At 41.5% G+C, this 26,158-nt stretch overlaps 2 protein-coding genes across 3 annotated transcripts in view; both read right to left on the reverse strand.

The window, feature by feature from the left end:
- The window catches only part of LOC110537624 (roundabout homolog 1), a 28,609-nt gene extending 15,393 nt beyond the window's left edge, over window positions 1-13,216 (reverse strand). Inside the window, exons 1-3 of one of the 2 annotated variants that reach the window (XM_021623808.2) lie at window positions 12,795-13,216; window positions 7,250-7,582; window positions 500-657 (exon numbers count right to left, since the gene is read on the reverse strand). In XM_021623808.2, the coding sequence (XP_021479483.2) occupies window positions 500-657; window positions 7,250-7,582; window positions 12,795-12,990 (687 nt within the window). In that variant the 5' untranslated portion in view covers window positions 12,991-13,216. Of the gene's footprint in view, window positions 1-499; window positions 658-7,249; window positions 7,583-9,855; window positions 10,683-12,794 lie in introns of those variants that run through there. The other variant, XM_036937606.1, reaches the window with a different exon arrangement.
- A 4,870-nt stretch (window positions 13,217-18,086) lies between these two features.
- On the reverse strand, window positions 18,087-25,224 carry tmem218 (transmembrane protein 218). Its single transcript, XM_021623810.2, has 3 exons — window positions 24,529-25,224; window positions 23,758-23,860; window positions 18,087-18,707 (listed from the first exon to the last, which is right to left on the reverse strand). Exons 1-3 carry the CDS (start codon window positions 24,636-24,638, stop codon window positions 18,573-18,575), a joined length of 348 nt encoding a protein of 115 aa, XP_021479485.1. The 5' UTR covers window positions 24,639-25,224; the 3' UTR covers window positions 18,087-18,572.
- Window positions 25,225-26,158: the final 934 nt, after the last annotated feature.

The following is a 26,158-nucleotide window of genomic DNA, read 5'->3' on the forward strand; positions in this document are numbered from 1 at the left end:
TACACCCCCTGGACGGGGCGATAGTCTATCACAGGGCCTTACCCCCAATCTGTCTCCTTAATGCTGAGAGCCAAACAGAGACGCATTGGGTCCCATTTTTTGTCTTTGGTATGACTCAGCCAGGGATTGAACTCTCAACAGTCAAATCTCAGGGCTGACCCTCTAGCCAGAAGGCCAGTGAATATGCCATTGCAGAGGATAAATGATCATCATTTTTGGTCCAAGATGATAGGTCCTCTTTTATTAATGAAGAAGGAAAATGAATGAAGCAGCCTGTGGTTTTAATCAAACTTTTGTACAACAATGCCCTCTATTGGTAAAAGGATGATACCACATCGGGATTGGAGAAATAAGTAATCAAACAAAACAGTAAATTTCAGTTCCGGCCACCTCTGGGAATTAACTAAAATTAGATAACAACTGACCCCGTGTTCATTTCCAATTTCCAAACCATACAAACCCCCTAAAAAGCATGTAGCTATGTTTAAGGAGGTCTCACAGTGTAATGCGGGTCAGTGTTGTTGATGAGGACCCCGTCTTTCCTCCAGGTGACGTTGGGTTCGGGGTGTCCCACTGGCGGGCTGCAGTTCATCACCACCACCTCCTCAACAGCCACCTCCATATCACCGGGCTGCACCCGGAAGTCTTCACGGAGAGCTGGAAGAAGACACGACAGAGGAGGTCCATTCATAACCAGTGAGTCTGAGACAAGCTGGTGCACAATGCCATAACAGTGCATTGTATGAAAACGTCAAAGTTGGGAAACGTGCCGAGCACAACACACATCACTGCGTGCTTGAATTGTCTTCCCACAAATGAGAGTTTTGACCACCAAAAACAAGCAAGGCTTACAATAACCTCATCTAATGATTTTTTAAAACAAAACCATTACCATACATCACACAGCTCCAAATATTCAGATATTTTTTACACGGAATACATAGTGCCTTTGTCCAGTGTCGCCCCATCAACAACCACATACAGTACCAGTCAAAAGTTTGGACACACCTACTCATTCAAGGATTTTTCTTTATTTTGACTATTTTCTACATTGTAAAATAATAGTGAAGACATCAAAACTATGAAATAACATATGGAATCATGTAGTAACCAAATAAAGTGTACGTTCACCTACTCTGAATCTCACAAAGACACCAGACCAAAGGACATATTTCCACCTGTCTAATGCCCATTGCTCGTGTTAATGAACTTATCCTCTGCAGCGGTTAACTCTGGGTCTTCCTTCACTGTGGCGGTCCTCATAGCACTTGATGCCAGTTTCATCATAGCGCTTGATGGTTTTTGTGACTGCACTTGAAGACTCTTTAAAAGTTATTGAAATTTTCCGGATTGACTGACCTTCATGTCTCAAAGTAATTATGGACTGTTGTTTCTTTTTGCTTATTTGAGCTGTTCTTGCCATAAGGACTTTTTTTTTTACTTTTACCAAATAGGGATATCTTCTATATACCACCTCGACCTTGTCACAACACAACTGATTGACTCAAACGCATTAAGAGGAAAGAAATTCAACAAATAAACTTTTAACAAGGCAGACCTGTTAATTGAAATGCATTCCAGGTGACTACCTCATGAAGCTGGTTGAGAGAATGCCAAGAGTGTGCAAAGCTGTCCAAGGCAAAGCCTGGCTACTTTGAAGAATCTCAAATATAAAATATATTTTGATTTGTTTCACACTTTTTTGGTTACTACATGATTGCATATGTGTTATTTCATAGTTTTGATGTCTTCACTATTATTCTACAATGTAGGATAAAAAATAAAGAAAAATCCTTGAATGAGTAGGTGTGTCCAAACTTTTGACTGGTACTGTACGTTCCTCAGAGGTCCTAAACAATTCATAGAGCAAACTTGACCTGTCTACAGTGACATAACCACAAGTACATGACAGACAAGCCTGACCTCTTGACAGGAACAAGTCATGTTTACTCAATCATTAAGAGTAACTGTGAACCATTTAGGTTGAAGGTCTAAGGAGCTTCCTCCCACTATATCCAAAAGGACAGAAACAATGGCCTTTCACCTTGAATGTATAAATTACAACATGTTTAGGATGCCTGTTTAAATCTTCACTGATACCATTACATTGCAACACCAAATGGAATCATGAGACAAAACATTTTTGGACACACAATGGTCTAGTGCCATAAACTACTAGTAGAATATCTCCAATCTTTTGTTCAGCAAAATATTAAGGAATGATCTTAAGCTGGAATTCTTTAAAATGTAGATACGTGTATTCTTCAACTTAATAATTAGCCGGAAATTAACTTAGTCCAACTCTTGAATTAACAGTGATGCATGGTTTATTGCTGTTTAGGCTACTTGTCCTAACCAATACAACTATACTGACAAAGGTCACGATTGCACGATTATCTTAATGAAACTAACCCAGATAAATAAAGGTTCATTTCTAAATATACCACAATCCTTCTGCTACTGTTCTCGAAAGTACTGTTGATCTGCCAACTGAATCTAAACGATGTACCACTGTCTATTGTCCCAATGGCTCCACCACCAAATGTACTGCTCCAGGGAAGTTCCCCCAACAAGTCAATCAGCCACTAATTATACCATCCAGCTCAGGAATCCAGTGGTCTCTGGGTGACCCTGTTTTGGGTGCAAACAGAGGCTGGGGGTCAGGGGTCATTTAACAGTGTTTGTCCTGGAGAGGGGGTATTCATTGACATTGGACCCCCTTACTTATTCTCTGTAATCACAAAGACAATCTCGCTCTCTCTTCCTCTGGAGCAGGATTCTGTGGGTCTGTGGATACTGGGGGCATCCCGTTGACCTCAAAGATCATATATCAGCTTGATATAATGTTAAAGATCAGCATGGAGGTAGAGAGGAAGTGAATGGGACAGGATGTAGGAGCCACAAAGAGCCATACAACCAAGACAATAGAATGTATTCTAAGGCCACAGTTTCACATCCATCTGGCATAGGGTTCCACACTCTTGGTCCTGGAAAGCAGCCTTGTGTGGTTTTGGTTCCATCTCAGTATTAGCACACCTGATTCAGCTAATCAATATCTTGAGTGGTTTATTAGTTACCGCACACTGCGGAGACTGATACATAGTCTCTTCACTCACATGATCCATAACAGTGTGATGGTACCTCTCTTCATCGTAGTGTGCAATTATTTTTGCATTGTATCTTGGCATTTACAGTGCCTTCAGAAAGTATTCATACCCCTTGACACATTTTTTGCCAATTTATTAAAAACAAAATACAGAAATAGCTCATTTATTCAAGTATTCACACCCCTGAGTATTCACACCCCTCAGAATCACCTTTGGCAGTGATAATGATCAGTCTTTCTGGGTAAATCTAAGAGCTTTGCACACCTGGGGCCTCATTTGACAATATTGGGAGGAACTATTCTAAAATACAACTTACGAAAGGAATTTAGAATGTTAATACGCATAGAAAATGTTTGAGTTATCAAACAATCCTATGAGTGCACACCGGTAGGAGATCACCATTGATAAATACCAATTGTTCTCCGCCTCAGTGCACGACCTTGGCTATTTGCATTTCGAAATGTCCCTAATTAACCATATATGGTCAAGATCATCCCTTTAAAGCATGTGGGGAAAATAAAGTGGCGTACCATGACATACAACCCCGCAAAGAAAAAAATCATTAAAAAAATAATTTTCCAAGAATGAAATACAGGTGCTAGTGTCAGAGATTGAGTACAACCAAAATATTATATTTGGCTCGCTCAGTTGTGGCTTGACCAGTAAAAATTCAAACATAGCAAAAAGAGAGGACCATTGAGCCAATTAGTTACATTAGCAATGGCAAATATACTTCAAACGAGCAGGCAACACTCATCAATAAGCCATCCATCCTCAACAGCTCCTTCCTGTAGGCGTAGAGGCCAACATTGCTGTTCTGCAGAATGAACGAGTTGTGCGTATCACCTGGCCACCACATTCAGCAGCGTATTTTGCTCACCACATAACCTATCGCCTGCACATGAAGAGTGGAAACCTTTTCTGTTGACATAGCTGAAATCGTTTTAGGATGGCGCTTTTATGGTCGTGTGGGTGCGTTCTATTGCTCCGTTCCTGTTTGGGAACCCATTGTTGGCAAAAAAAATAAAACAACTCTCGACTTCAACCTGTTGTGTGATGGTGTATGAAAATTGCATGTTACAGTTCGTTTTGCTGGTGATTGTATCCAAAACATCGAGGGTTGTGAGCAGTGGCGGTTCTAGCTGGTATGGCTCCCTGGGCGAACGCCCCTCCCCCCCGCCAACAAACAACAAAGCACCATTCTGCACTAACTCATTTTTATTCTGACATTTGGAACAACGAATAAATAATCGTAACATTTAAAACAAAATAAATATAAAAATATATTCAAAAATAAGACTCAAAAATATCAAAAAGAAGTAACAAAGACAAATAAAAACACATTGTAGTATATAAATACAAATAAAAAAGATCAAATTATTACACTATTACCCTATAGCTAACAAACACACATAACACTAAATTGCACTCCTGTGACATGGTGGACCTCAGGTAGGATTTGATGAACTTTAGCTTTGAAAAGGGCCTCTCTGCTTGAGCTAAGGTGACTGGAAGAGCAAGACAAATTCTGAGAACAGTCCACAAATTTGGATACATTTGGACTGGTTTTATATTATTCTTAACGATTTCACACAAACCAGAACACAATGCAACACTATGTCTGTAAAACTATATATTCACAGTATTATGAATGAATTGTGGTTTATTTGGTAGCATTTCGGAGTGTGACTGATTTTATTAATTGCATTAGTACTGTACAAAGTTAGAGGTGCGCTATTTGATAGAGTCCCCTGCTCCCTTTACCTCGGGCTTCCAGTGGGGAGACCTGAGGTCAACCTACTCCCGCCCCCCTCCCCATCTCGTACTTCTGAGTGGGAGACCTTCCCAGGCAGTTGCCTGTCTAGCTCACAAACTAGAATCAGGGCTCCCACTCTGACAAGGTTAATTGACCCACAGTCCCACAAGGTGACATGATATCATTGACGTGACGTGCAAATGAGCGATGGAAAACTGATTGCGTCAAATGTCACTATTACAAATTTTGGGGTGAGGTCGCCCCGTGCCGCCCCCGGCAAGATGCCGCCCCGTGCCGCCCCCGGCAAGATGCCGCCCTGGGTGGCTGCCCATGTTGCCTATACCTAAGTCCGCTACTGGTTGTGAGATGCCGATTGGCAAGCTCCCGCTGAAAAGTGCATGTTGCCAAAAACCCGAGGGTGGTTAGCACTTGGATTTGCACTGGAATGGCATGCGTTTATCTTTTTAAAGTAGGTCTTAAATCCTCGCAAATTGGTTCATCAGATAATTTCCCAAAACCAATCTGTACTTTCTGCCAAAAACAATCGCACCTGTCTCTATAAACGCGCTTTCTACGAAATGCAGCGTGCCAAATCTTCAAATAGAGTGAGATCAGCCTAGTGCGATTTACCATTATCTCAGTCTTTTATAGTATTTCAACAATGGTTTCACTTTCACACGTGCCTCTAATTTAACAAATTACTGTATTTTATCAAAATTATTATTGTGACAAATGCACTAATGTACTCAAGTTATATGACTGTCAAGATATGTTTCATGAATTCACAATGGAAATACAACTATTATTACTCTCAATTTTTTTTAAATGTTCAACATATATTTTCCCCATTCTACGCTTGACAAGAAGTTCTCTTATACCACTTGGCATTGAGCATTATGCATGGTCATAGTTGTGCGTAAAGTTACTAACACTCTCAAGCAAACATGCATATTGACAAATCTCACACTTTGCGTGGAACGCATGGTTTATGCACAGATGTGCCTACACATGATTGATAAATGAGGCCCCTGGATTGTACAATATTTGCACATTGTTCTTTTAAATATTCTTCAAGCTCTGTCAAATTGGCTACTGATCATTGCTGGACCGCCATTTTCAAGTCTTGCCAAAGATTTTGAAGCAAATTTAAGTAAAAACAATTTAACCAGGCCACTCAGGAAAATCCAATGTTGCCTTGGTAAGCAACTCCAGTGTATATTTGGCCTTGTGTTTTAGGTTATTGTCCTGCTGAAAGGTGAATTTGTCTCCCAGTGTCTGTTGGAAAGCAGACAACCAGGTTTTACTCTAGGATTTTGCCTGTGCTTAGCTCTATTTGGTTTATTTTTATCCTAAAAAACTCCCTAGTCCTTGCTGATGACAAGCATTCCCATAACATGATGCATCCACCACCACCTGCTTGAAAATATGAAGAGTGGTACTCAGTGATGTGTTGTGTTGTATTTTCCCCAAACATAACACATAACGCTATGAATTCAGAACATAGAGTTAATTTATTTGCCATGTCTTTTGCAGTTTTACTAGTGCCTAATTGCAAACAGAATGCATGTTTGGAATATTTGTATTTTGTACAGGCTTCTTTTCACTATCGTTTAGGGTAGCATTTCTGGAGTAACTACAATGTAGTTGATCCATTCTCAGTTTTCTCCTATCACAGACATTCAACTCTGTAACTGTCTTAAAGTCCCCGTTGGCTCATGGTGAAATCCTTGAGTGCTCTCCGTTCTATCAGGAAACTGAGTTAGGAAGGATGCCTGTATCTTTGTAGTGACTGGGTGTATAGATACACCATCCAAAGTGTAATTAATAACTTCACCATGCTCTAAGCTAAGGGATATTCAATGTCTGCTTTTAATTTTAAAAATACCTCTTTGCGAGGTATTGGAAAACTTCCCTGGTCTTTGCGGTTGAATCTGTGTTTGAAATGTACTGCTCGACTGAGGGACCTTACAGATGTATGTGTGGGTTACAGAGATGAGGTAGTCGTTCAAAAATCATGTTAAACACTATTATTGCACACAGAGTGAGTCCATGCAACTTATTATGTGACTTGTTAAGCAAATTGTTTACATCTGAACGTATTTAGGCTTGCCATAACAAAGGGGTTGAATACTTATTGACTCAAGATATTTCAGCTTTTCATGTTTTATTAATTTGTAAAAACTTCTAAAAACATAATTCCACTTTGACATTATGGGGTATTGTGTGTAGGCCAGTGACACAAAATCAAAATTTAATCTATTTTAAACTCAGGCTGTAACACAACAAAATGTGGAAAAAGTCAAGGGGTGTGAATACTTTCTGAAGGCATTGTATGACAAGATAAATGCATGTCCATCTAGTTTGAAAGACTTCCCCACAGTCTTACCTGCGATATAGAGGGAGGCATTGCGGCTGGTGGCCTTGCCTGCGCTGTTCTTTGCCACGCATGCATACACACCCTCGTGTGACTGACTCCGCCTTCCAGGGACCACGCTGAGGAAGAACAGGCTGCCCTCTGACAGAACGATGGGTCGCGATTGGCTGTCCAGCTTGTCCATCTCCAGGGGCTGGCCATTGCGGAGCCACTCGATGGAGGGCTCGGGTGTGCCTTCGGCACGGCAGGAGAGGGTGGCAGGGCTGCCTACCATGACCACCACATCTGAGGGATGGTGGACGATCAGCGGGGTTACCTCCACTACCTCCGCCCTCAGCCTGGAACCTGGAGGGAACAAAAACAGTGGATGGAGGAATGATGGAGAAAATAAGGTTCTGTCAAAATAGGCTATTGCATCTGTTCATTCACAGAAGCTCTGGCAATAGTTTATTACTATTACTATGCATACTATTCATTTAGCAATGAATGGGGTGAGGAGGACGGGATCGGGCGTATTCAGGCTGGTATGGCCGTAAGCCATGGAACAAGAGTTGGATAGAATATTTCAAGTTCATGTAACTCAAAACACTTTGAGGAACTAGAATAGCCATTCCATTTTAAAATGGCCCTTATATTATTACTGTGTTTATAACAGTATACTCTAGTGAGCAAAAAGCTTACAGCACCTTGATATTCCCAAGAGGTCTCCCAACCAAGTAGTAACCAGTTCTGACCCTGCTTAGCTTCTGAGATCGGGCATATTCAGGCTGGTCTGGCCGTAAACCATGAAATGAGAGGTGGATAGACTATTTCAACTTCATGGACACTCAAAAAAACTAACTTTGCATTAATATCCCTTGGGACCTGATAGTAGGAAAGGAATGTACTGATTCATACACCCATTCTAGTAATATCACAAACACACACAACGTAACTCACGTAACGGGAGGCCCTGTACAATCTGATCTTGGGTCAGTGTTTTAGGCTACATACGTCAAGCATCTCCTTTGGGAGTCTCGCCAATGCTTTTCATGCCATAAGCAACTCCCACCTTCAAAAACAAGTTTTACTGTGTTGGAGAGCAACAATGTAGTACAGTATGACTCAAAGGCTAATGACAGATGGAGAGGTAGTGAGGCCAAAGTGGGCCAAAGTGGTCTCAAACAAACTCTGCCTGAAGTAGTCTGAAGTGTGTGGTCCCCTTTCAAAGTGGAACAAGGGTATACTTAAGAGTCAGTAATAGTGGGCTTTTACAGTAGAGACACCACACCCAGAGAGTGGCCCCTAGTTCAGGGTCAGCTCACACACTTAAGTAAAAGCATCCACCACAAACAAGCATAGACACTGGCTACCAACAAACAATGCCTATTCTTAGGACAGCATCATTGCTATTCCATTGTTCGGCCCGTGGTATTGGATGACTCCAAGTTGGAGGAAGTGGGGGGATTCTGCTGTACTTCCTGTATGGGACAGGAAGCTAAACCAGTCGCAAGGCCATTCCCCCCACCCACACACTAAACAATAGAACAAAATTCCTTCACGCAAACACAATCAAGAGGGCTCAAAGGGAAATCTGTCACCTGTGCACTGAGTGCGTGGCTGTGGACCCCTGCTATTATTGCCCCGACGACAATGCCCTTATTGAGTGGCAATGTCAAAACACTATTGATGCTAAGGTTTACACTGGCGCTATGTACTATTGGATAAAAATTGGACTCTGGCCATTGAGCTGTGGTAGGCTATATATGGTTGTGTTGATTTTGATAATGAACATTGCAACTGGAACAGTTATCTGATGGATGCTTTCATCATGTACGAGATGACATGCTTTCAAAGACTGTCAAGGTTATTTTGATAGGATTTCAGATGTGTTACAATCAGCTAATCGTAACACTAGGCTAGCCATAGGTCTACCCCTGATTGCAAGGTAAGACATTTTTGTCAGTGGCTTGCAAAGTTTACATTGTTTCAGACAAAGCTATTTCCTGAGGGAGAGCCCACACTTAAGTCATGAAATGGTTTTGAAAAATTGAAAGCAGTTTCAATTAAATATTTGCATAATATGCATACTATTTACAAAACCTTAAGAGTAGACTAATACTATTTTTCTAAATGGTCACTTCCATAAAGATTGGAATAACAATAGCCTAGTACTGTGTCAAACAGATGGACTGACTCGGAGGGTGCTGTAGGCTACATCAACTGTTCATTATTTACTGAACAACAAAGTGCCATTGAAAAGTAGGAACATTATTTGAAGCAAGCAGGGGAAACAAACAACCATCACAAACAGGAGAGAACTCTATTTGCTATGTATCACATATGGCTAAAGCCTGGTGTTAAAAAGCTTAGCCTATCAATAAACAAAAGGTGTCTGATACCACTAGAAACTTATTTTGAGAATGAGCTCCATTCCTTCAACTAGGCCTCACAAACCAGGCCACAATGACAGAGCCATTGAAAAAAAGGGTGGGAATATAGGCAGGGGAAACTTCTATAATGAACTTTATTTACTCAAATTGCTAGCAATAATTAAATAAACTATAAATGCATTAGCTGATATGTTTACCATATGCCTACAGTACATTACATGTACCATATACAAATAAGAGCCTTACCTGCAAGGTTTCCAAGAGCTGCGAAAATTACCAACATTCTTATAAACACCTGTTCCGTCATTTTATGTTAGGTCACCAAAGTATGTAAACAAATCGTTATCGCATCGTTCACCTATCTGGTGAATATTACTTCACTTGAGGTGGCGCGTTTCCTGTTTTACGGTCAAATCCAAGTTCCATTTGAGGTTTCTTCTCCAGATTGATTAAGATGTTCCAGATAATTCCATTAGTGTTTGGTTTGCCATTCCATCACACATTGATTACCACTTTATCTAAATCCAAGAGAGCACCAATGCAATTAGCAACAGTCCCAAGTGACTACCATGCGAATAGAAGAGTTAGTCAAAGTGGCAACAAGTCACCGCCTAAAAAATGCGCCACTCCCCCGTTTTAATTCCCAGGCTGAAAATGTGTCTTTCGTCGCATGAGTAGTTTAAGCCACCTTTTTAATCACCAACACATCATTGGGATAGTTGCAGAGGAATAAAAGCCCTGCCACATAGTCTACACAGGATATAGGCTATTGTGGTTTACTTTGAACATACATCGTTTCCTCAAATGCAACACTTTTTCATAGAATAATAAGATCATTTGCATCTGGGGTACGTTGAAACCTGTTTACATCTATTTCAATGTTCCCTCATTTGAAGTGCCAATTTGAGATTATCACTTCTGGTAACCTACAGCAATGTTGATCCTCATAAGCTATATTGGTTGCCTTTATATTTGGTTGACTGCATTCTTTGAATGATTATACACTGAGTGTACAAAACATTAGGAACACCTTCATAATATTCAGGTGCACCTACTTTTGCTCTCAGAACCTCATGGACTCTACAAGGTGTCGAAAGTGTTCCAAAGGAATGCTGGCCCATATTGATGCCAATGCTTCCCACAGTTGTGCCAAGTTGGCTGGATGTCCTTTGGGTGGTAGACCATTCTTGATACACACGGAAACTGTTGAGTGTGAAAACCCAGAAGCGTTGCAGTTCTTGATACACTCAAATCAGTGTGTCTTGCCCATTCACCCTCTGAAGGCACACATACACAATCCATGTCTCAAGGCTTAAAAATCCTTCGTTGACCTGTCTCCTCCCCTTCATCTACACTGATTTGAAGTAGATTTAACAGGCAACATTAATAACGGATCATAGCTTTCATCTGGATTCACCTGGTCAGTCTATGCCACGGAAAGAGCAGGTGTTCCTAATGTTTTGTACACTCCGTGTAATACAGCCATAAATGTGGAATGGTCGTCTTTTTTTTGTTGAAAACAATTTGTAGCAGCAGTTCTGTCAACACTGCATGGAACGACAGAAAATGAGGAGGCTCCCATGCTTCTAAACAATACATGGAAATGACTTCATCTCATGTTTCATGAACTGGTGACATTCTACAGTTCTTGCAATCATATCTCATGGTTAAACATGGTAGAATTTCATCTGAAAATAAGACGTTGCAGAGCAAAAAATGGGAAATGCTAGGAATTGTTTTGTAGATAGAAGCGATCACAATAACATCTGCTTATGTCAATAGCCTTTTTCAACTGATTGAAATGACTTATGGAGAGGTTTGACTTGCTCTAGCCTACAGATGCATGCAGAGTAGGCCTTAAGAATAACAGATGCATTCTGATGTTTTCTTTTAGCATTTAGAGTTTTAACTGAGACATTTTAATTGAACCAAAATGGATACAACATCTCTTCTTTACACCCTTCTACAAAGACACTCAGATGTCATTACAGCAGAAACAAGGAGGCCCGGCTAGAGCATAGCTGTGAGGAGAAAAGAAAAACGACTTTAGGAGCTAATAGATACTGATCCCAATTACCCCAAATCCTGTAAAAACAGGGCTCCCGGAGGGAGATGGCGAGAAGAGAAAGGGATAACTACCAATGGAAGTCCATTCCCTCCAACAAACACATAAATAAAGTGTTGTTTAGTGAACCGGCAATTGTTTCAGTCTAAAAAGGCCCAGTCGAGGTGACGGAAGCTTATATTGATCCAACAACTCGGGTTAGATGGCCCCGGCCAGCTTCCAGACATGTTCAAAAGGTTTAGAGAAGCTGAAGGACACATGGCATGGAAATGATGTTGGGTTAAATATGTGCTGAAGGATGGCTTCAAAAAATGTACCCAGTAGGTATTTTATAAACATGAAGAAGTTCCAAGTCAACTGTTTGAGGCACAATTGTTCCGAAAGACAAGTTGAAAGAAGAATGCCATAGAACAAACTTATTGGCTGCAGTTAATGAGGTCTTCAACAATTTTGATGCCAATTCAGGAACAAGAGTAAACTTGGATGAATCTGACCCAAGTCGACTCATACTGGTTTTCTATCAATCGTCCAATACATTTTTTTTTTGTGTGTGTTTTCCATCTTAAAGATGTCACGCATTGGTCCACACACTGGGACACACGCTGAGTGCAATGTCTCTCATAACAGCTTGGGGCAGGCATAGCTGTCTCACTCTACAAAGAAATAATACACTTCATATGCAAATGACAAGCTTGCATAATTCATATAGAACTGATCATTTATGTATTTCACTTTTCATAAGTAGTTAATTGGATACAAAATATGTATGGGACCAACATTCTTTAGACTTTGATTGCAAACTTGGTGATGTCATTCTGTACTATTTTTTGATACACCGACAGTCGATCAGATATACATTACCTAATCAGTAATGCATTATCAATAAGACGCCTAATTGCAGGAAAGCATTACTAATTCATGATATAGCCTAACTCCACAACTTCTATACTGCAATGAACTGCACCAAAGATGGATATAGTGGAACATGGAGAAACGTCTGAGCTAATAGCATTAGCACTCCACAACACTATTGAGCTCATCAATCCTTCTTTACTATGGTACAGGTTTCCCTCAAAAGACATTTGAGCAAGGTCAGGGGGGAAGGAAGGGTGGTGCTTACCTTTTCTCCGGTGTGGCCTGTCCCTATGAGGCTGATGCTCCAATCGATGACGGACATGCTCCTTATGATCCTTGACCTGTGTCTTTGACCCCTCGGCCAATCCCGGCTCAGGTAGACAGGTGCATTGGCACTGAAGTGACCCTTCCGCCCAGGTATAGAGCCAGGTCGCCCAGAGCAGACACATTCCAACCTGCATCTTCTAGCCTCTGCGTCTTCCCTATCTGGATGACAGCTCTACGCCAAAGCTCCGTGCCTAGCGCACAATCTCTGCCCCTGGTAGAGCCCCAACAGGCACATCTCAGCTAGTCTCTCCCCAGACAACTCTTAGACCTCCCTGCGTTAAATTATTTGGAGATTGTTATAAAGAATGTTTTTTCTTTATATTCCTTGCACCCTGGCTTTTGTGCTCCCCTTCCTTCCCTCCCTCCCTCTTTCTTTTTTTGCCTCTCTCCTTGCTCTCTCACTTCTCTTTCTCTGTGCCTCTTTTTTCTTTTTTTTTGGGGGGGGGGGGAGAAATATGTTGGGGGGGGGGGAAACAATGATTGAAAAACAAGTTCAGGCCCCATACTGGGAGAGGAGCGAAGAGAAGGGGACCAAGGGGTCCTGTCTCCTCCAACAGCATATGTGTCATTCGTTCTGCACGGAGCAGGGGGACAGAAAACAAGGCCTGGAGGGGGAGGAGAAAGGGAAGAGAGTTTGGGGCAGGGGGAGGATACAGAGAAGCCTGTTTTACCAAAGCTTGATCAGTTCCATTAATCAAGTGTCTACCAGCTGACTGATCAAGTCCAGCACAATACCACTTTCTCCACTCCGCAACATCAAAGGGATTGGATATGCATCACGCCTCCCCACCCATTGGTTTGTGTTCTGAGATAATTTTTTCAAGGGAGACTGACTAAAGTAGGCAGGCGGTATCTGTTACGGTGTGCCCCCCTTTTCTGCCCATAGCGCTTTAGACCAAGGATTGGAGAGGGAGTGTTTCAGACCCTCTCTGAAAACTCTAAATGCATCAATGCAAGAAAGGGTAAGCCTTTGTTGGAGGATATTCATGCTTTTCCAACAAGGAATATTACAATATGCCATGAAAAGCCAAATGCAAGATGGAACAAAACTAGACATCAAGGCCGGTGCATTCTCATTTGTTGAGGTGTAGATAATTCATTTTCACCGGTGACAATTTCAATTTTCGGAGCTCACGTATCAATTATCTGGCCAGAGGAACGCCAGTTCCCTTTGATAAGAAGGGAAAGGGAAAAAGGGGCCACAAAGGGTTATTTTTTTTCACTTGCGGTCTTCCTTTAACGAGGCAACTCAAATCCCCATTGCCCACCCCCCACTAGTGCAACTAGCAAGGCAAATTTGTAGCCGCCTGCTCGCACAGTATGAGCCCTCGTACATCATCTTAGATCAGCGATCACAATCAGACAAAAGTTTTTTTTTTACAACGACCTTGTCGAAACGTTCTGGTCCGATGTTTCAACAACCACCATCCAGTCCAGCTGGTTGGAGACGAGAGGACTTGGGGGAACAGAGGTACCATGCTGGGCTAACACATCAGACCTGATCATGGGTTTTATCCCAACAACCTCTTGACAATTTTCTCTTTGTGCCCAGCAACCGCTAATGGACAATGACAGACTTGACGTTGATGTACTAAAAGTCACTATGGGGCAGGGAGATGCATACAGGGAAACCTTCTGCTGTATGCATCTAGTCTAGCAGTGAGCAGTACACATTACGATACATAGCTAACCAAACTGTAAACCTCATAAAACCACCCTGATTTTAATGTCTGATTGGCTACATCATCTTTCCAGTGTGAATTCAACTCCAAAGTCAAACGATTGAGTTCAATGGGCTATCACTATTCCATTTCAGGAACATGTCTGTGCCAAGTCAATAGTACAAACACCTCTTGCATCGTTAACCATTTCTTCAACACTTCATTGAGCTATTCCATTGAAAATCACTCGGATTCCATTTGATACAAAAAGCAAGACCAACAGGTATGTCCTGTCCTCCCTGTGTATGAACTGACCGGACCACCAAACACACACACATCTTTCCTTTGGACCACAGTGACCATCTGCCACAGACAACACATCTCTCACTCCATCATTACGACCACAGTCTTTTTAAAGCACGACATCGTAACCCCTTCCCCGGGAGGTGGCCCATGTTCGGACACCTCTCCCCACAATCACAGAGGGATCCCCGAAGAGCCACGCTTTGCCCCGTGATGGGCCGTCAGGTCTGAGCTGACAAGAGACCATTGGAGAGCACTCTGACCTCTAAATTGGGCCTTCGTCTTCACCCTGGGAGGAGGTAATCCCCTCCTGAGAGAGGGCTAAGAGGAAAGAGGCGACGCCGGCTCCTGGGACTCTGGATTTGTCCCAGAGTGTGTGGGGCACTGACAGCACCTTCTGGCCTCGCACAAAGGGCGTAATGGAGCGAGACCGGGGCGGCAGTGAGAAAATCCAGTCCTCTGCCCCAAAAATACATCGGCAGTTGCCAGGGCAACCCTGCACCAAGCAAATTTCTACCCCCCAAAACAACTAATTTCCCAGCTATGGTGAAGCAGCCAGCCAAGCCAGGGTAGTGAGGGGACTCACTGGAGGTTTGGATGTTCCCAGTTCCACTCGTTGGACAGGGAGCCTTAATCAAATTCAGGCTTTGAGGGATTTAGAACCAGTTCAACCATTTTTGGGGGGGTTTTCCTCTGTATAAGCCCTCAACAAAAAAGGTATACTTTTGAAACCTATAACAAATTGGCAACGGAGGCCTGCTGAAAACTTGCCAGCCGAGTGGATCAAAGATCCATCATCAATACCGGCAGTGCTAAACCATTGGCTGTTGTCTCCTGTCAAACAGCTTGGAAGGGATGCTCTAACCATGGGCAGGATGTTGGAGCACTGATAGAGGATCTTCAGGGTTAGGTTGGGTAAGAGTGGAAAGGCTTGATGACACTGGCCATATTACACCAGGAACGGAGGATGAAGGATAGAGTGCGGGGGGGGGCAAGGCAGGAGTTCTGCTTCAATGCATCTCAAAACAGGCTCTAGTGAGGAGCACACTCCCCTTCCCCTCCTTTTTCCCCTCCCCTGCTTCAAAACCAAGCACCACTCCCACATCCTGGGCTTTGCACACCTCTTTGCCCCCACATCTCTATCTCCCTCTTTTTTTCTCTCTCCCCCCCCATCTCTTTGTATGTCCAGCTGGCTGCTCCACAAAGGCTCTGGATCGAGGTTCCAAAAGAGCTTCAAACCCCCAGACGCTTTGTTCTGCCCATTTTCCCACTCCCTAGAGAGGGAGTTTGGTAACAGAAATGATAATAAAAAAAAACGGGATAAAGCAAAAGAAAGAGTGAGAAAGAGTTGGATTGGCTGGAGCAAAGAACTTTGGGCGTGCGTCTTGCGCAGGCCCTAAACTGTCAGATTTGGAGCCTGAGGCAGCTGAAAGATGTGGTAATCGGTGGCATCTGCTGCATGGCGACCTTGAAATATCAACTGTTGTTGCAGGAAAAACATTTCAAAAGGTACATTTCAACGACAACCCCCACACATTAGCAAATAAACTAGTCTCTGCTAACATTTCAACGACAACCCCCACACATTAGCAAATAAACTAGTCTCTGCTAACATTTCAACGACAACCCCCACACATTAGCAAATAAACTAGTCTCTGCTAACATTTCAACGACAACCCCCACACATTAGCAAATAAACTAGTCTCTGCTAACATTTCAACGACAACCCCCACACATTAGCAAATAAACTAGTCTCTGCTAACATTTCAACGCATAGGCCACATTAGTTTTCTACACTTCCCAGGTAAATCCTATCCAACAAGTGTCACTATGCTTCAAAACATTATACCACTCTATGGCGAAGATCATGTTTCATGGTAATCACATGCTCGATTACAGGCAAGGAGCCCCCCCGCACACCCCCACCTATACCCCTTGTGTTGAATGATCTCAGATCCATCCCATGCCAGGCTGCACCACCCATTTCCAAGACTGTGTGAGAGGGACCTGTGGTGGTGGATGGGCCTGACCGTGTAGAAAAGGCCACTGTGTGGAGATGTGGGCCGGAACTAATAGGATTGGTTTTGATTCATTAGATTCTCTTTCATCATCCTGGTTGGAATTTCACTGCACGTCCCGTCGGGCTTTGCACTTTAAATAAGGGGCTGCAAGGAGCCAAGAGAGGGGCTGAGCAGTGGAAATTGAGCCCCTAGATTGCAAAAAGCATCATACTCTGTGGAATCATTGGTGATACTATCCTAACCACGCCACTGTGCAACAGAATGGTATGATTAGAGATAAATGATTGATGACATGAGAGCAGACATCCATCTTACAGGTTACTTACTATCCTCTAAGGGGTAAAAGGAAACATGTTAGTGTCATGGTGCTATGTTACCAATAATATACCCACCCCTGCTGTACCCCTACTGCTTGTGACTGGATTCCTTTTAGAATATATATTTTTTGTGATGTCTTTCACAATACTTCTACAGGCCTGGCCTCCCAGTATCACATTTGTTGCAGTCTGAATAATATAGGGAAACTTGATATACCGTATGATTACAGTTTGTTGTCCTGGAGATTACATCTCATTTTAGGATTAGTGAAGATGCGTGTGAACGCTACACAATGCACACTTCTGATGAGCATTTCTGCAATTTTATCTGAAAGTTGAAATGACTAAATAACTTAAAAACAATAGCGCCCATTGTTCAAGGAAAATAAATGCTGCATTAAGTTTTTTGTGGGACAACAGCAAAACCAGAATTTGTGCTTTCCCACTTTGTTTTATTGTTTGGGGGTATGAGACCGAGAAAGACGGCATCAGTCAGTTGAAAAATTTACATTTCAATGTAGTCGAGTGCAGATCCAATCTATCTGGTTTAAATGCCGGCAAATGTGACAGAACACAGGATGCATCTGGAGTTAATGAACACGCTCACTCCATTTAACTATGTGAGAGGGCTACTACTTCACATCATAGTATGTCACAGCATTGCTACTGACAGTTCTCTCTTCATTCAATTTACTTGACTGACTTGAGAGGCTTCATGAATCAGACAGCTATGAGAAGTGTAATCAAAGAAGATATCTTAATTAACCAAACTCACTCAAAAAGACACCTGGCTGCATCTGAATGTAGACAAACAGCGCTATGCATATTCTTAACAGGGCCTGCTTCAGCAGGACTAGGCCCGAGTTCTTTAGTGGCATTTTGATGCTGGATGATTTTGCTAGAAGGAATTAGTTTTCAGTAGGCGGGATAACCAACAATGAAATGTTTAATGAAGTTGTCTTGTAAAATATTTGTATTGTTAAAAAAATATACAAGTTCAGTAAAAAATATATACATACAGTTAAATTACAGCTATAAGTCTTATCCTCTGAACTTTAGAGGCCCAAGAGATAAATCCATTCCGTTAATGCAACTGCTACCCCACCACACCAAATCAAACTAATAGCTATCTATATACAAAACATCCAAACATATAATCTATGTCAGGGTGAGATACCAGGCAACATTTTAGCCTATCTTTAATGATGGTTGGCCCAAAACTCCCCCCAACAACAAACACAACAGTTGACCACAGAGAAAACATTGGCTCTGCCTGTGTTTTGGTTCAGGTGCCAACTTGTCCGGTGCTCCATTTAACTAGGGCCCCTCTTAGTTGGCCTTTTCTCATCTCCAGTGCTGCACATACGGCCCTGGCCACCAGTCTAGCGAGTCAACTTGGCCTGGCCCCTCCGCTCTAATGTGTTCTCAATGGCTTGGCATAGACGGCTTCCAGGAAATGCAGTGGCAGCAGGCCAAACAGAGCAACCAGGAAGCCCACACTGGCCACTGACAACAGGACGTATCGGCCGATGAAGAAAGTGTCTACGATCTGTGGGAGTAGAGAGATAGAGTTGTTATGTTCATTCATTGGTTGACCAAATATACTGAACAAAAATATAAAACATGCAACAATTTCAAAGATTTTGCTGAGATACAGCTCATATAAGGAAATCTGTCAATTGAAATAAATAAATGAGACCCTAAACTATGGATTTCACGACTGGGCAGGGGCACAGCCATGGGTGGACTTGAGAGGGCATAGGCCCACCCACCGGGGAGCCAGGCCCAACCACTCAGAATTAGTTATTCACTACAAAAGGACAAAGCCAAACTAACAGTACTCTTCTCATATTATGAGCCCCCCCAACACTTTAAATGTTGCCTTTATATTTTGGTTCAGTGTAGATCAAAGTCCAAATGGATGATGAATGAGTTAGTTAGGATCGATGATGGTTTGTGTATATCTGATAAATGGGTAACTTGTGTTTTAATTATCCTAATTCCCCTTTCTTCCAACAGATGTCACAAGTGAGCCACTGTAATCAGTGCTGGAGGGAAATGAGAAGGCAAGGCTGGCTTCTCTCCTCACACTTACTTCAATAGAAGCCAAATGTTTGAGCCAAATGTTAACAATGACTTTGGTAAATGTATTACAGTGTCTGACTTGACTTAGTAGATCATGACCCATGTTGCTCTATAAAATGTACACGTTTCAGGCAGTAACTATATTGTACTCAAGCAAACATGGCCTTGTTCAATAAATGGACATGATAGGGGAAGAGACTTGTCAATAATGATGTGAGTAATAACAGGCCTTATTTTAAAAGATAATGATCACTCTCAATGAATACAATATGATCACTTGTTGCATCATCCACTTGAAATGGCTCAAAACTAAACACTTAGGTAAGTTGAAACAATGGCAAAAATACAAATGATTCAAATCACCAAAAAAAATGATTGAATGCATTATGACCAACCTTCCTCAAAGAGACACTAACTACACTTAATATGATTCATTTAATATAATACATAATTCACAGAAGAGTCAATAGTACTGTGTTCCATCATCTTGGTCAATACAATTTCCAGCCAGCGTGTGTGTGTGTTAACTGGGGGCCCCTATGACTTAGATACAAGGTTACACTTGGACAGTTGTTGGTTTTACTGCGTTGCGTGTTGGAACAAAACAGAAGGACCTGGGGGGAGGAGTGGAAGAGATGACTAACCAAGAGACCCAACTCCCTGAAGACCTGCTCCACCGTACAGATGCCAAATATTACGAGGCGGTAACAACCTACTGCTGACTAAAGATAGGATACTGGGGCCTTGGTGGGCGCGTTGGGGCAGGGGTGGGGGGCATTGTCTCTGGCGGATGCAGTGTTCTCTCATTTAACGCATCTCATTTTCTAATTTGCCAATTAGCCAGCAAGCGGAGCCCAGAGCTGGGGCCCATGTTTTATTAATGTGGCATCGAGCCGTTCGGTACGGAGGCCCTGTCTGGGGCCGGCCTAATTGGCACTGTGATATTTTGTTTTTGTTTAACAGCAAGAGGTTAGCCATTTCTTACACACACACACACACACAGACACATGCATACACATTCACACATTATCGTGGTCGGTCACACACACACACTCTCTTAGTAACACACACACAGTAGCTAGTTATTCAGAGGTAAGTCACATATAATTTAATAGGATCTCTGTGGTAAGGAATAACTGGTTGAGCCTCTTCTATAAGACCACCTTCTACAAGCAAATTGCATGTGTAATAGGTCTGCCCTTGTGTGTTTCAATAGGCTTAGGCTACATCATACCGAACTGTATGGTTTTTGATGTAATGATCGTTTAGTACACCAGTTGTAGACTATTGACACAACTAATTACAATGTGCAATCAGCCGAATTAAAACTATTTTAGCTACGCTTGTTTATTTTAATATGGCCTAGAAATGATGCACTCCACCAGTCATCTTTTAAAATCAATAAAAATATATAAAAAAAAATATATATATTATATATATATATATATATATATATATATATATATATATATTTTTTTTTTATACACATGCCTAAGATTTGAAACTAATTTAAAAGTCAATTAATATTTCACTACATAAACCTAAATATATTAACACTTTTCTGTGGAAAAATAGACTTTTAAAGTATGACAGAGCTGCAAATAGTGAATTTATTCACATAAAAAACAGAATCCATAATGAATACATCGTCGAAAATATATTGCCTGATTCATCGGGTCTGTGTGTCAGCTGATCTTGCACATTGGCCTAAACTAACAGGAAAACAGACACAGAACCATGTCTAAGGCCCAAATGGCACCCTATTACCTATATAGTGCAGTACTTTTGACCAGAGCATTATCAAAAGTAGTCCACTAAATAGGGAATAGGGTGTCATTTGAGACTAGGTTGCAAATTTCAATAAATTCCCTGGTATTTCCGAAATCCCGGTTAGAGGTGTTCTGGAATCGAGAGGGAATAAGCAGGAAATCCGGAGTCGTCCAACCAGGGTTTCTGGAAAACCAGGGAATTTATGGAAAGTTCCCGTAATTTTGCAACCCTATGAGACACAGCCCATGCCTCTTTGTACTTCTGGTTTTCCCATGCACAGACAGCGCAGCAGGAAAGGCAAGCGCTGTGGTCTGTCTGTGCTGCGCTGCCTTTGGGGAGAGATAAACCAGACCAGGTCTTTATGACAAACACACCGCCACATGTTCTGACTGCAGCTCTGCAGCCAGGGCCAACAGGCCACTCTGCTTGGCCTACATAATGTACATGGGCCACAAAACAAAACAAAAGCCACCATGACAAAAAAAAAATGGGTTGCAGTTTACTTGTTTGGGACAAATCCTTCTGTGTTGTTCAGGGGAATCATTTGATGAGCGCAATACGCTATTCATATTCCATAGATCTTCATAGATGGGTTAGCTAATAATGACACGAAAATTATGCGCATGATTCAATGGGGCAGATGTCTGTAGCTGTGCTCAAATACTCATACTAACCATACTATTTGTGATGTGAATTGAGTATATAGTATGCTTATTGGTCATAGTATGGATATAGTCAGTATACCAAAAGTTACCAGATGAGGTACTAAATTCGCAAAAATATGAAGTATACGCACAAAGGACACAATTTCCGTACCTTGGGGCCCATAATGCAATTCTTCAGGAAATTTGCGTGGCTTCACATCGTTTTCAGATTTGAAGAAAATGGTGGAAAATATGCAGCCGAAGTACAACGAGAGCGGATACAAAATAATTGCATTAACTAATTATAACAAATGTTAAGAAAATGTTGAGCAATATAATAAAGTAATGACTTTTCAAATAAGTTACCTGATACGTTATGCTGGTTGACAATTTGTTAGCTACTCTGTCCTTACGAACCACATAGCATATCAATACAGCAGTAAGTACTGGTATGTTAGTTCAAACTTATCAAACTTGCCAGTATATTAACTATAGGCTATCTAACTACCCAATGTTTATTGACTTGATTATTCCTGTCATTCTTAGCTTAGCTAAATGGTATAATCGTTGTGCGTTCTCAATGGACATTTGGGTGCTTTCGTAAATTCGCTCTGGCTATCTACTCCGTTTTCAGAGCACTCTCGTCTGAGTGTACTAGAGCCCAGAATAATGAATTTATGAGCGCTCAACACCCGTTGAATATGGCCAGTGTCAGTAAACGTTGGCAAAAAAGCATATTTAAATTGTTGCCAGCAGCACAGTTACAGTCACCAACGCTTTGGAAAAATAAAAACAGCCTACCCAGCTCTGCTAGGGCGAGTAAAATGATCAGTGTGGTCTCATTTGTGTCTGGAAGTAGCTAGCAAGCTAGCCAACGTTAGCTTGGGTCCTTGACTGCTGTTATAAATTCAGAACGCTCAAATCAACTCTTCCTCTCGGCTCAAGCGTCCCGTGTACGCCCCCCCCCCAAAAAAAATAGCCCAGCATCACACAGTTCTTCTCCCTAAATTCCCTTTCCCTCCGTGTCTCATTCACTCAATTGCATGCGCACACAAGCTCCCATTAGGCCTACAGAAATAGATGCATATAAAACTGTATCCAGCTGATGGGATACACAAGCAACATTCCTTGCAAAATGACAACAGTTTTATCACAACTTCAAAATTAACCCTTATGTGTTGCAGTTTTGGAACGATTGTGTTCCGTCTATTTTCCACTTTGGCTCCTTTGTGAACCGCTAGTGCCGTTTAGAATTGTTTAACCTAAGCTATAACCCCACTAAACATAGACAGGTTCCAAAAATGAAACTACGCAAAAACATTAGTTTGATAAACACAAAGAGTATATTTATCAGAATCATTAAGCCTAGACCTACTCAAACAGATGTCGTGATTGTAATTCATCACCACGCAGTGTTCAATGTGAAATTGTTAATCCATTTAGAAAATTCCAAAGAACCGGCAGAATAAACTAAATTGAACATCGGAATATCAAAAATACAGATTTTGTTTTGTAACTCTGAAGAAAATAGGCTTTCAACTCGCCAAATAGAGCCCCGTTTCAAATGATCACTGAGAATAACTGTTCCAGACGTGAGATGCTCATCACTTCGCAGTGGCAACTTTTTTCATTTGGAAAAATATTATATTTTATTCTATTATATTACCTTCTTTTTTTTTTAACTATAAAATAGGTGTCTAGACTGTGATAAGGGCTCAGGAAATAAGAGTGTCTTGTCTGCTAAATGAATTAGGATTTGTTATCTATAATGGTTATAACAAATTAGCCATTGTCGCGCACTGTTGGCATAGGCCTATAGATAAATGCACACATATTTCTTTCCAGTGCGGGCCTTGTGTTCTAAAAAATATATGGGGGTTTTTCAGTCGAGTACTCAAGTAAAAATCTGAAATGCCCATCCCTAGTTTAGTATCAATATTAGAAAACACATTACACCAGTGGCTCCCACTTCTAAAGAGAAACTTTGACACCCAAGAGCCTTCTGCAGCTGGCTGCCTCTACGCTGGAGTACATTTGCGCGTGCGTGCGTGTGTGTGTGTGTGTGTGTGCATTACAATTGTATTACAGTTTTTTGCTTACCTCGATGTCTTTGAATGGTGACGGAGTCTCTGAGCTGCGGGGGAAGAACACCAGGATAAGAGTGGCAATGAAGGCCAGCAGGAAGACAGGGATGACGCCTAACCTGTTAAAAAACAATACAGATTTCATTAATATCATATGGGGTCAAATTGTATTCTTCAAATATTTTGACTGGTAATCAATCACTTTTGATTGTGTGTTCTTTAGGACTAATGCAAAATAGGCCAAGGTCATTGCAATCAACAGCAATCAGCCCAATCAAATATGTATAACCAGTAAACTAACTGCCTTTTACACGTTTTAGTGAATCAATTCATTTTCTCAGAGTAAAATCTTGACATAACCATTTCAGTAGCCGTCAGAAACATGTGACCTAGACAGTAACAGTGCAAATAGCAGGCTGGTCTAAAGTCGAATAACAGTAGACCGAATACGGCCCTGGGCTAGCCATACATCCGTATAAAACATGTAGGGCCTAACTATTTGATATAATCTCTGAAATACATTATAATCCCTCTGAAATACATAATAATGTACAGTATAACCCACAAAAGTGTAAGCCAGGGATTTGATGTGGAACAGCCAGTGCAGCATACACCTATGAACCTGTGATTTCACCTCTTGGCGGTTGTAGAAGCAGGCTATTCGGGGCAATGTAAATGTACAGTGTGGTATCATGTCTGCACAAGATAATGTGTAAAAACTGTGTTGAGGTAGACTATTTAGCTAGGCCTGCATGTGTGTATGTATTCACAACTACCGGTAACTTACTTAGTTGGTCCAGTAGCTCGCAAAAGGATCATCCCGAGCACGAGAGCCACAATCCAGATAAGAGTAATGAGGAAAACCCCAGTGCCCACGCCCATTACCGTGCCAGCCATTCTTCACCAAAGGGTTAACCTAGCTAGCTGCTCACAGTCATCTTGAGAAGATTCAAGCGAGCTAGTTAGCTGCTCACAGTTACGTCTTGAGGAGATTCAAGTGAGCTAGCTAGCTAACGTAGCTATACGCGTTAGCTAGCGCTGTTGTTCAGCTCAAGCAAAGCTAATTGCGTTAACTTGAGTTTCTGCAAAACAAGTTGTAACCTAGAATGCGAATTGCATCGTTTAGAACTCTAGACGTCGCATTTTGCACCCTCTGATGACAGTAAAGTTAGCTACCTAGCTAGCTAAATAGCTAGCTCGTACACTCAACACAACATCCAGGCCTGTGAGCGCGTGCTGATTCAATAACTTGCTTTCCAAATAACTCAAAAGTTTGAGACCGCTCGTGATAACCCACAACATCAAAAAATGGATTTCTGAACGCAAACAGAACTTGCACGAAATCACTTCTGTACTATCGCCTGCGTGCAAACTGTATAACAACTACCAGCTGGATCCAATGGTTGCAAATAAACTTCAATTTGATAGGATAGAAGCAGCCTGGCAAAGTAGTTGTTACTAATACCGAATAGAGTGCTGGGAAGTGTAGTGTATTTCAAGAAGAATCTGAAATTGTGTACGCTCTCTTGGTTGCCATAAACAACAAACAAATGATGCTTTAACTTTGAATGCTCAACCACAATAAATCCAACTAACGTGATATTGATTTTATCAGTGGGCAACTAGAATGCTTTTCAGATATTTTCCCAGTCACTGATCTTACATTATAATGCTAATAAGACATTTTTTAAAAAATATTATTAATTGTTCAAGGGCAGAACGACATATTTTTTTTTACCTTGTCAGCTCGTCGATTCGATCTAGCAACCTTTCAGTTACTGGCCCAACGCTCTAGCCACTAGGCTATCTGCCGCCTATTGCCACTGTAACATTGGGATAATAGATCTTTGTGAATAATTTGATAAATAAAGCACTTTTTTCACTGGTGTGTTATCATTGCAGTGGTGAAAAAAGCATCCAATTGTCACACTAAGATACCTTAATAGAAAATGAAGTAAAAAGTAAACGTGAAAGGCACCCAGTAAAAAAACTACTCGAGTAAAAGTTTTAAACATACATAACCATCAAAAGTAAATGTATAGATAATTTAAAATTCCTTACATTAAGTAAACCAGACAGTACTTTTTTAAAATGATTTTAGCCAGCGGCACACTCCAACAACCAGACATTATTTATACTAACGAATAATTTGTGTTTAGTGAGTCTGCCAGATCATAGGCAGTAGAGATGATGACCAGGGATGTTCTCTTGGTAGGTATCCTGCTAAGCATTAAAAATGTAACGGGTACTTTTGGGTGTCAGGGAAAATGTATGGAGTAAAAAGTACATTATTTTCTTTAGGAATGTAGTGTAGTAAAAGTAAACGTTAACTTTATATAAATCAAGTACAGATACCCCCCCCCCCCCCCCCCCCAAAAAAAAAAAAAAACGACTTAAGTAAGTATTTTTTACTTAAG

The sequence above is a fragment of the Oncorhynchus mykiss genome, chromosome 12, assembly GCF_013265735.2.
Source record: "Oncorhynchus mykiss isolate Arlee chromosome 12, USDA_OmykA_1.1, whole genome shotgun sequence".
In the NCBI taxonomy this organism is placed as follows: Eukaryota; Metazoa; Chordata; class Actinopteri; order Salmoniformes; family Salmonidae; genus Oncorhynchus; species Oncorhynchus mykiss.

What these genes read in the sequence shown, in the direction of transcription:
- tmem218 (XM_021623810.2), bottom strand. Translation starts at nt 24,638, where the DNA reads ATGGCTGGCACGGTAATGGGCGTGGGCACTGGGGTTTTCCTCATTACT. An exon ending in CGAGCTACTGGACCAACTAA is followed by an intron (nt 23,861 to 24,528) that starts GTAAGTTACCGG and finishes GTTTTTTAACAG; the next exon opens with GTTAGGCGTCATCCCTGTCT. An exon ending in CACCATTCAAAGACATCGAG is followed by an intron (nt 18,708 to 23,757) that starts GTAAGCAAAAAA and finishes CTACTCCCACAG; the next exon opens with ATCGTAGACACTTTCTTCAT.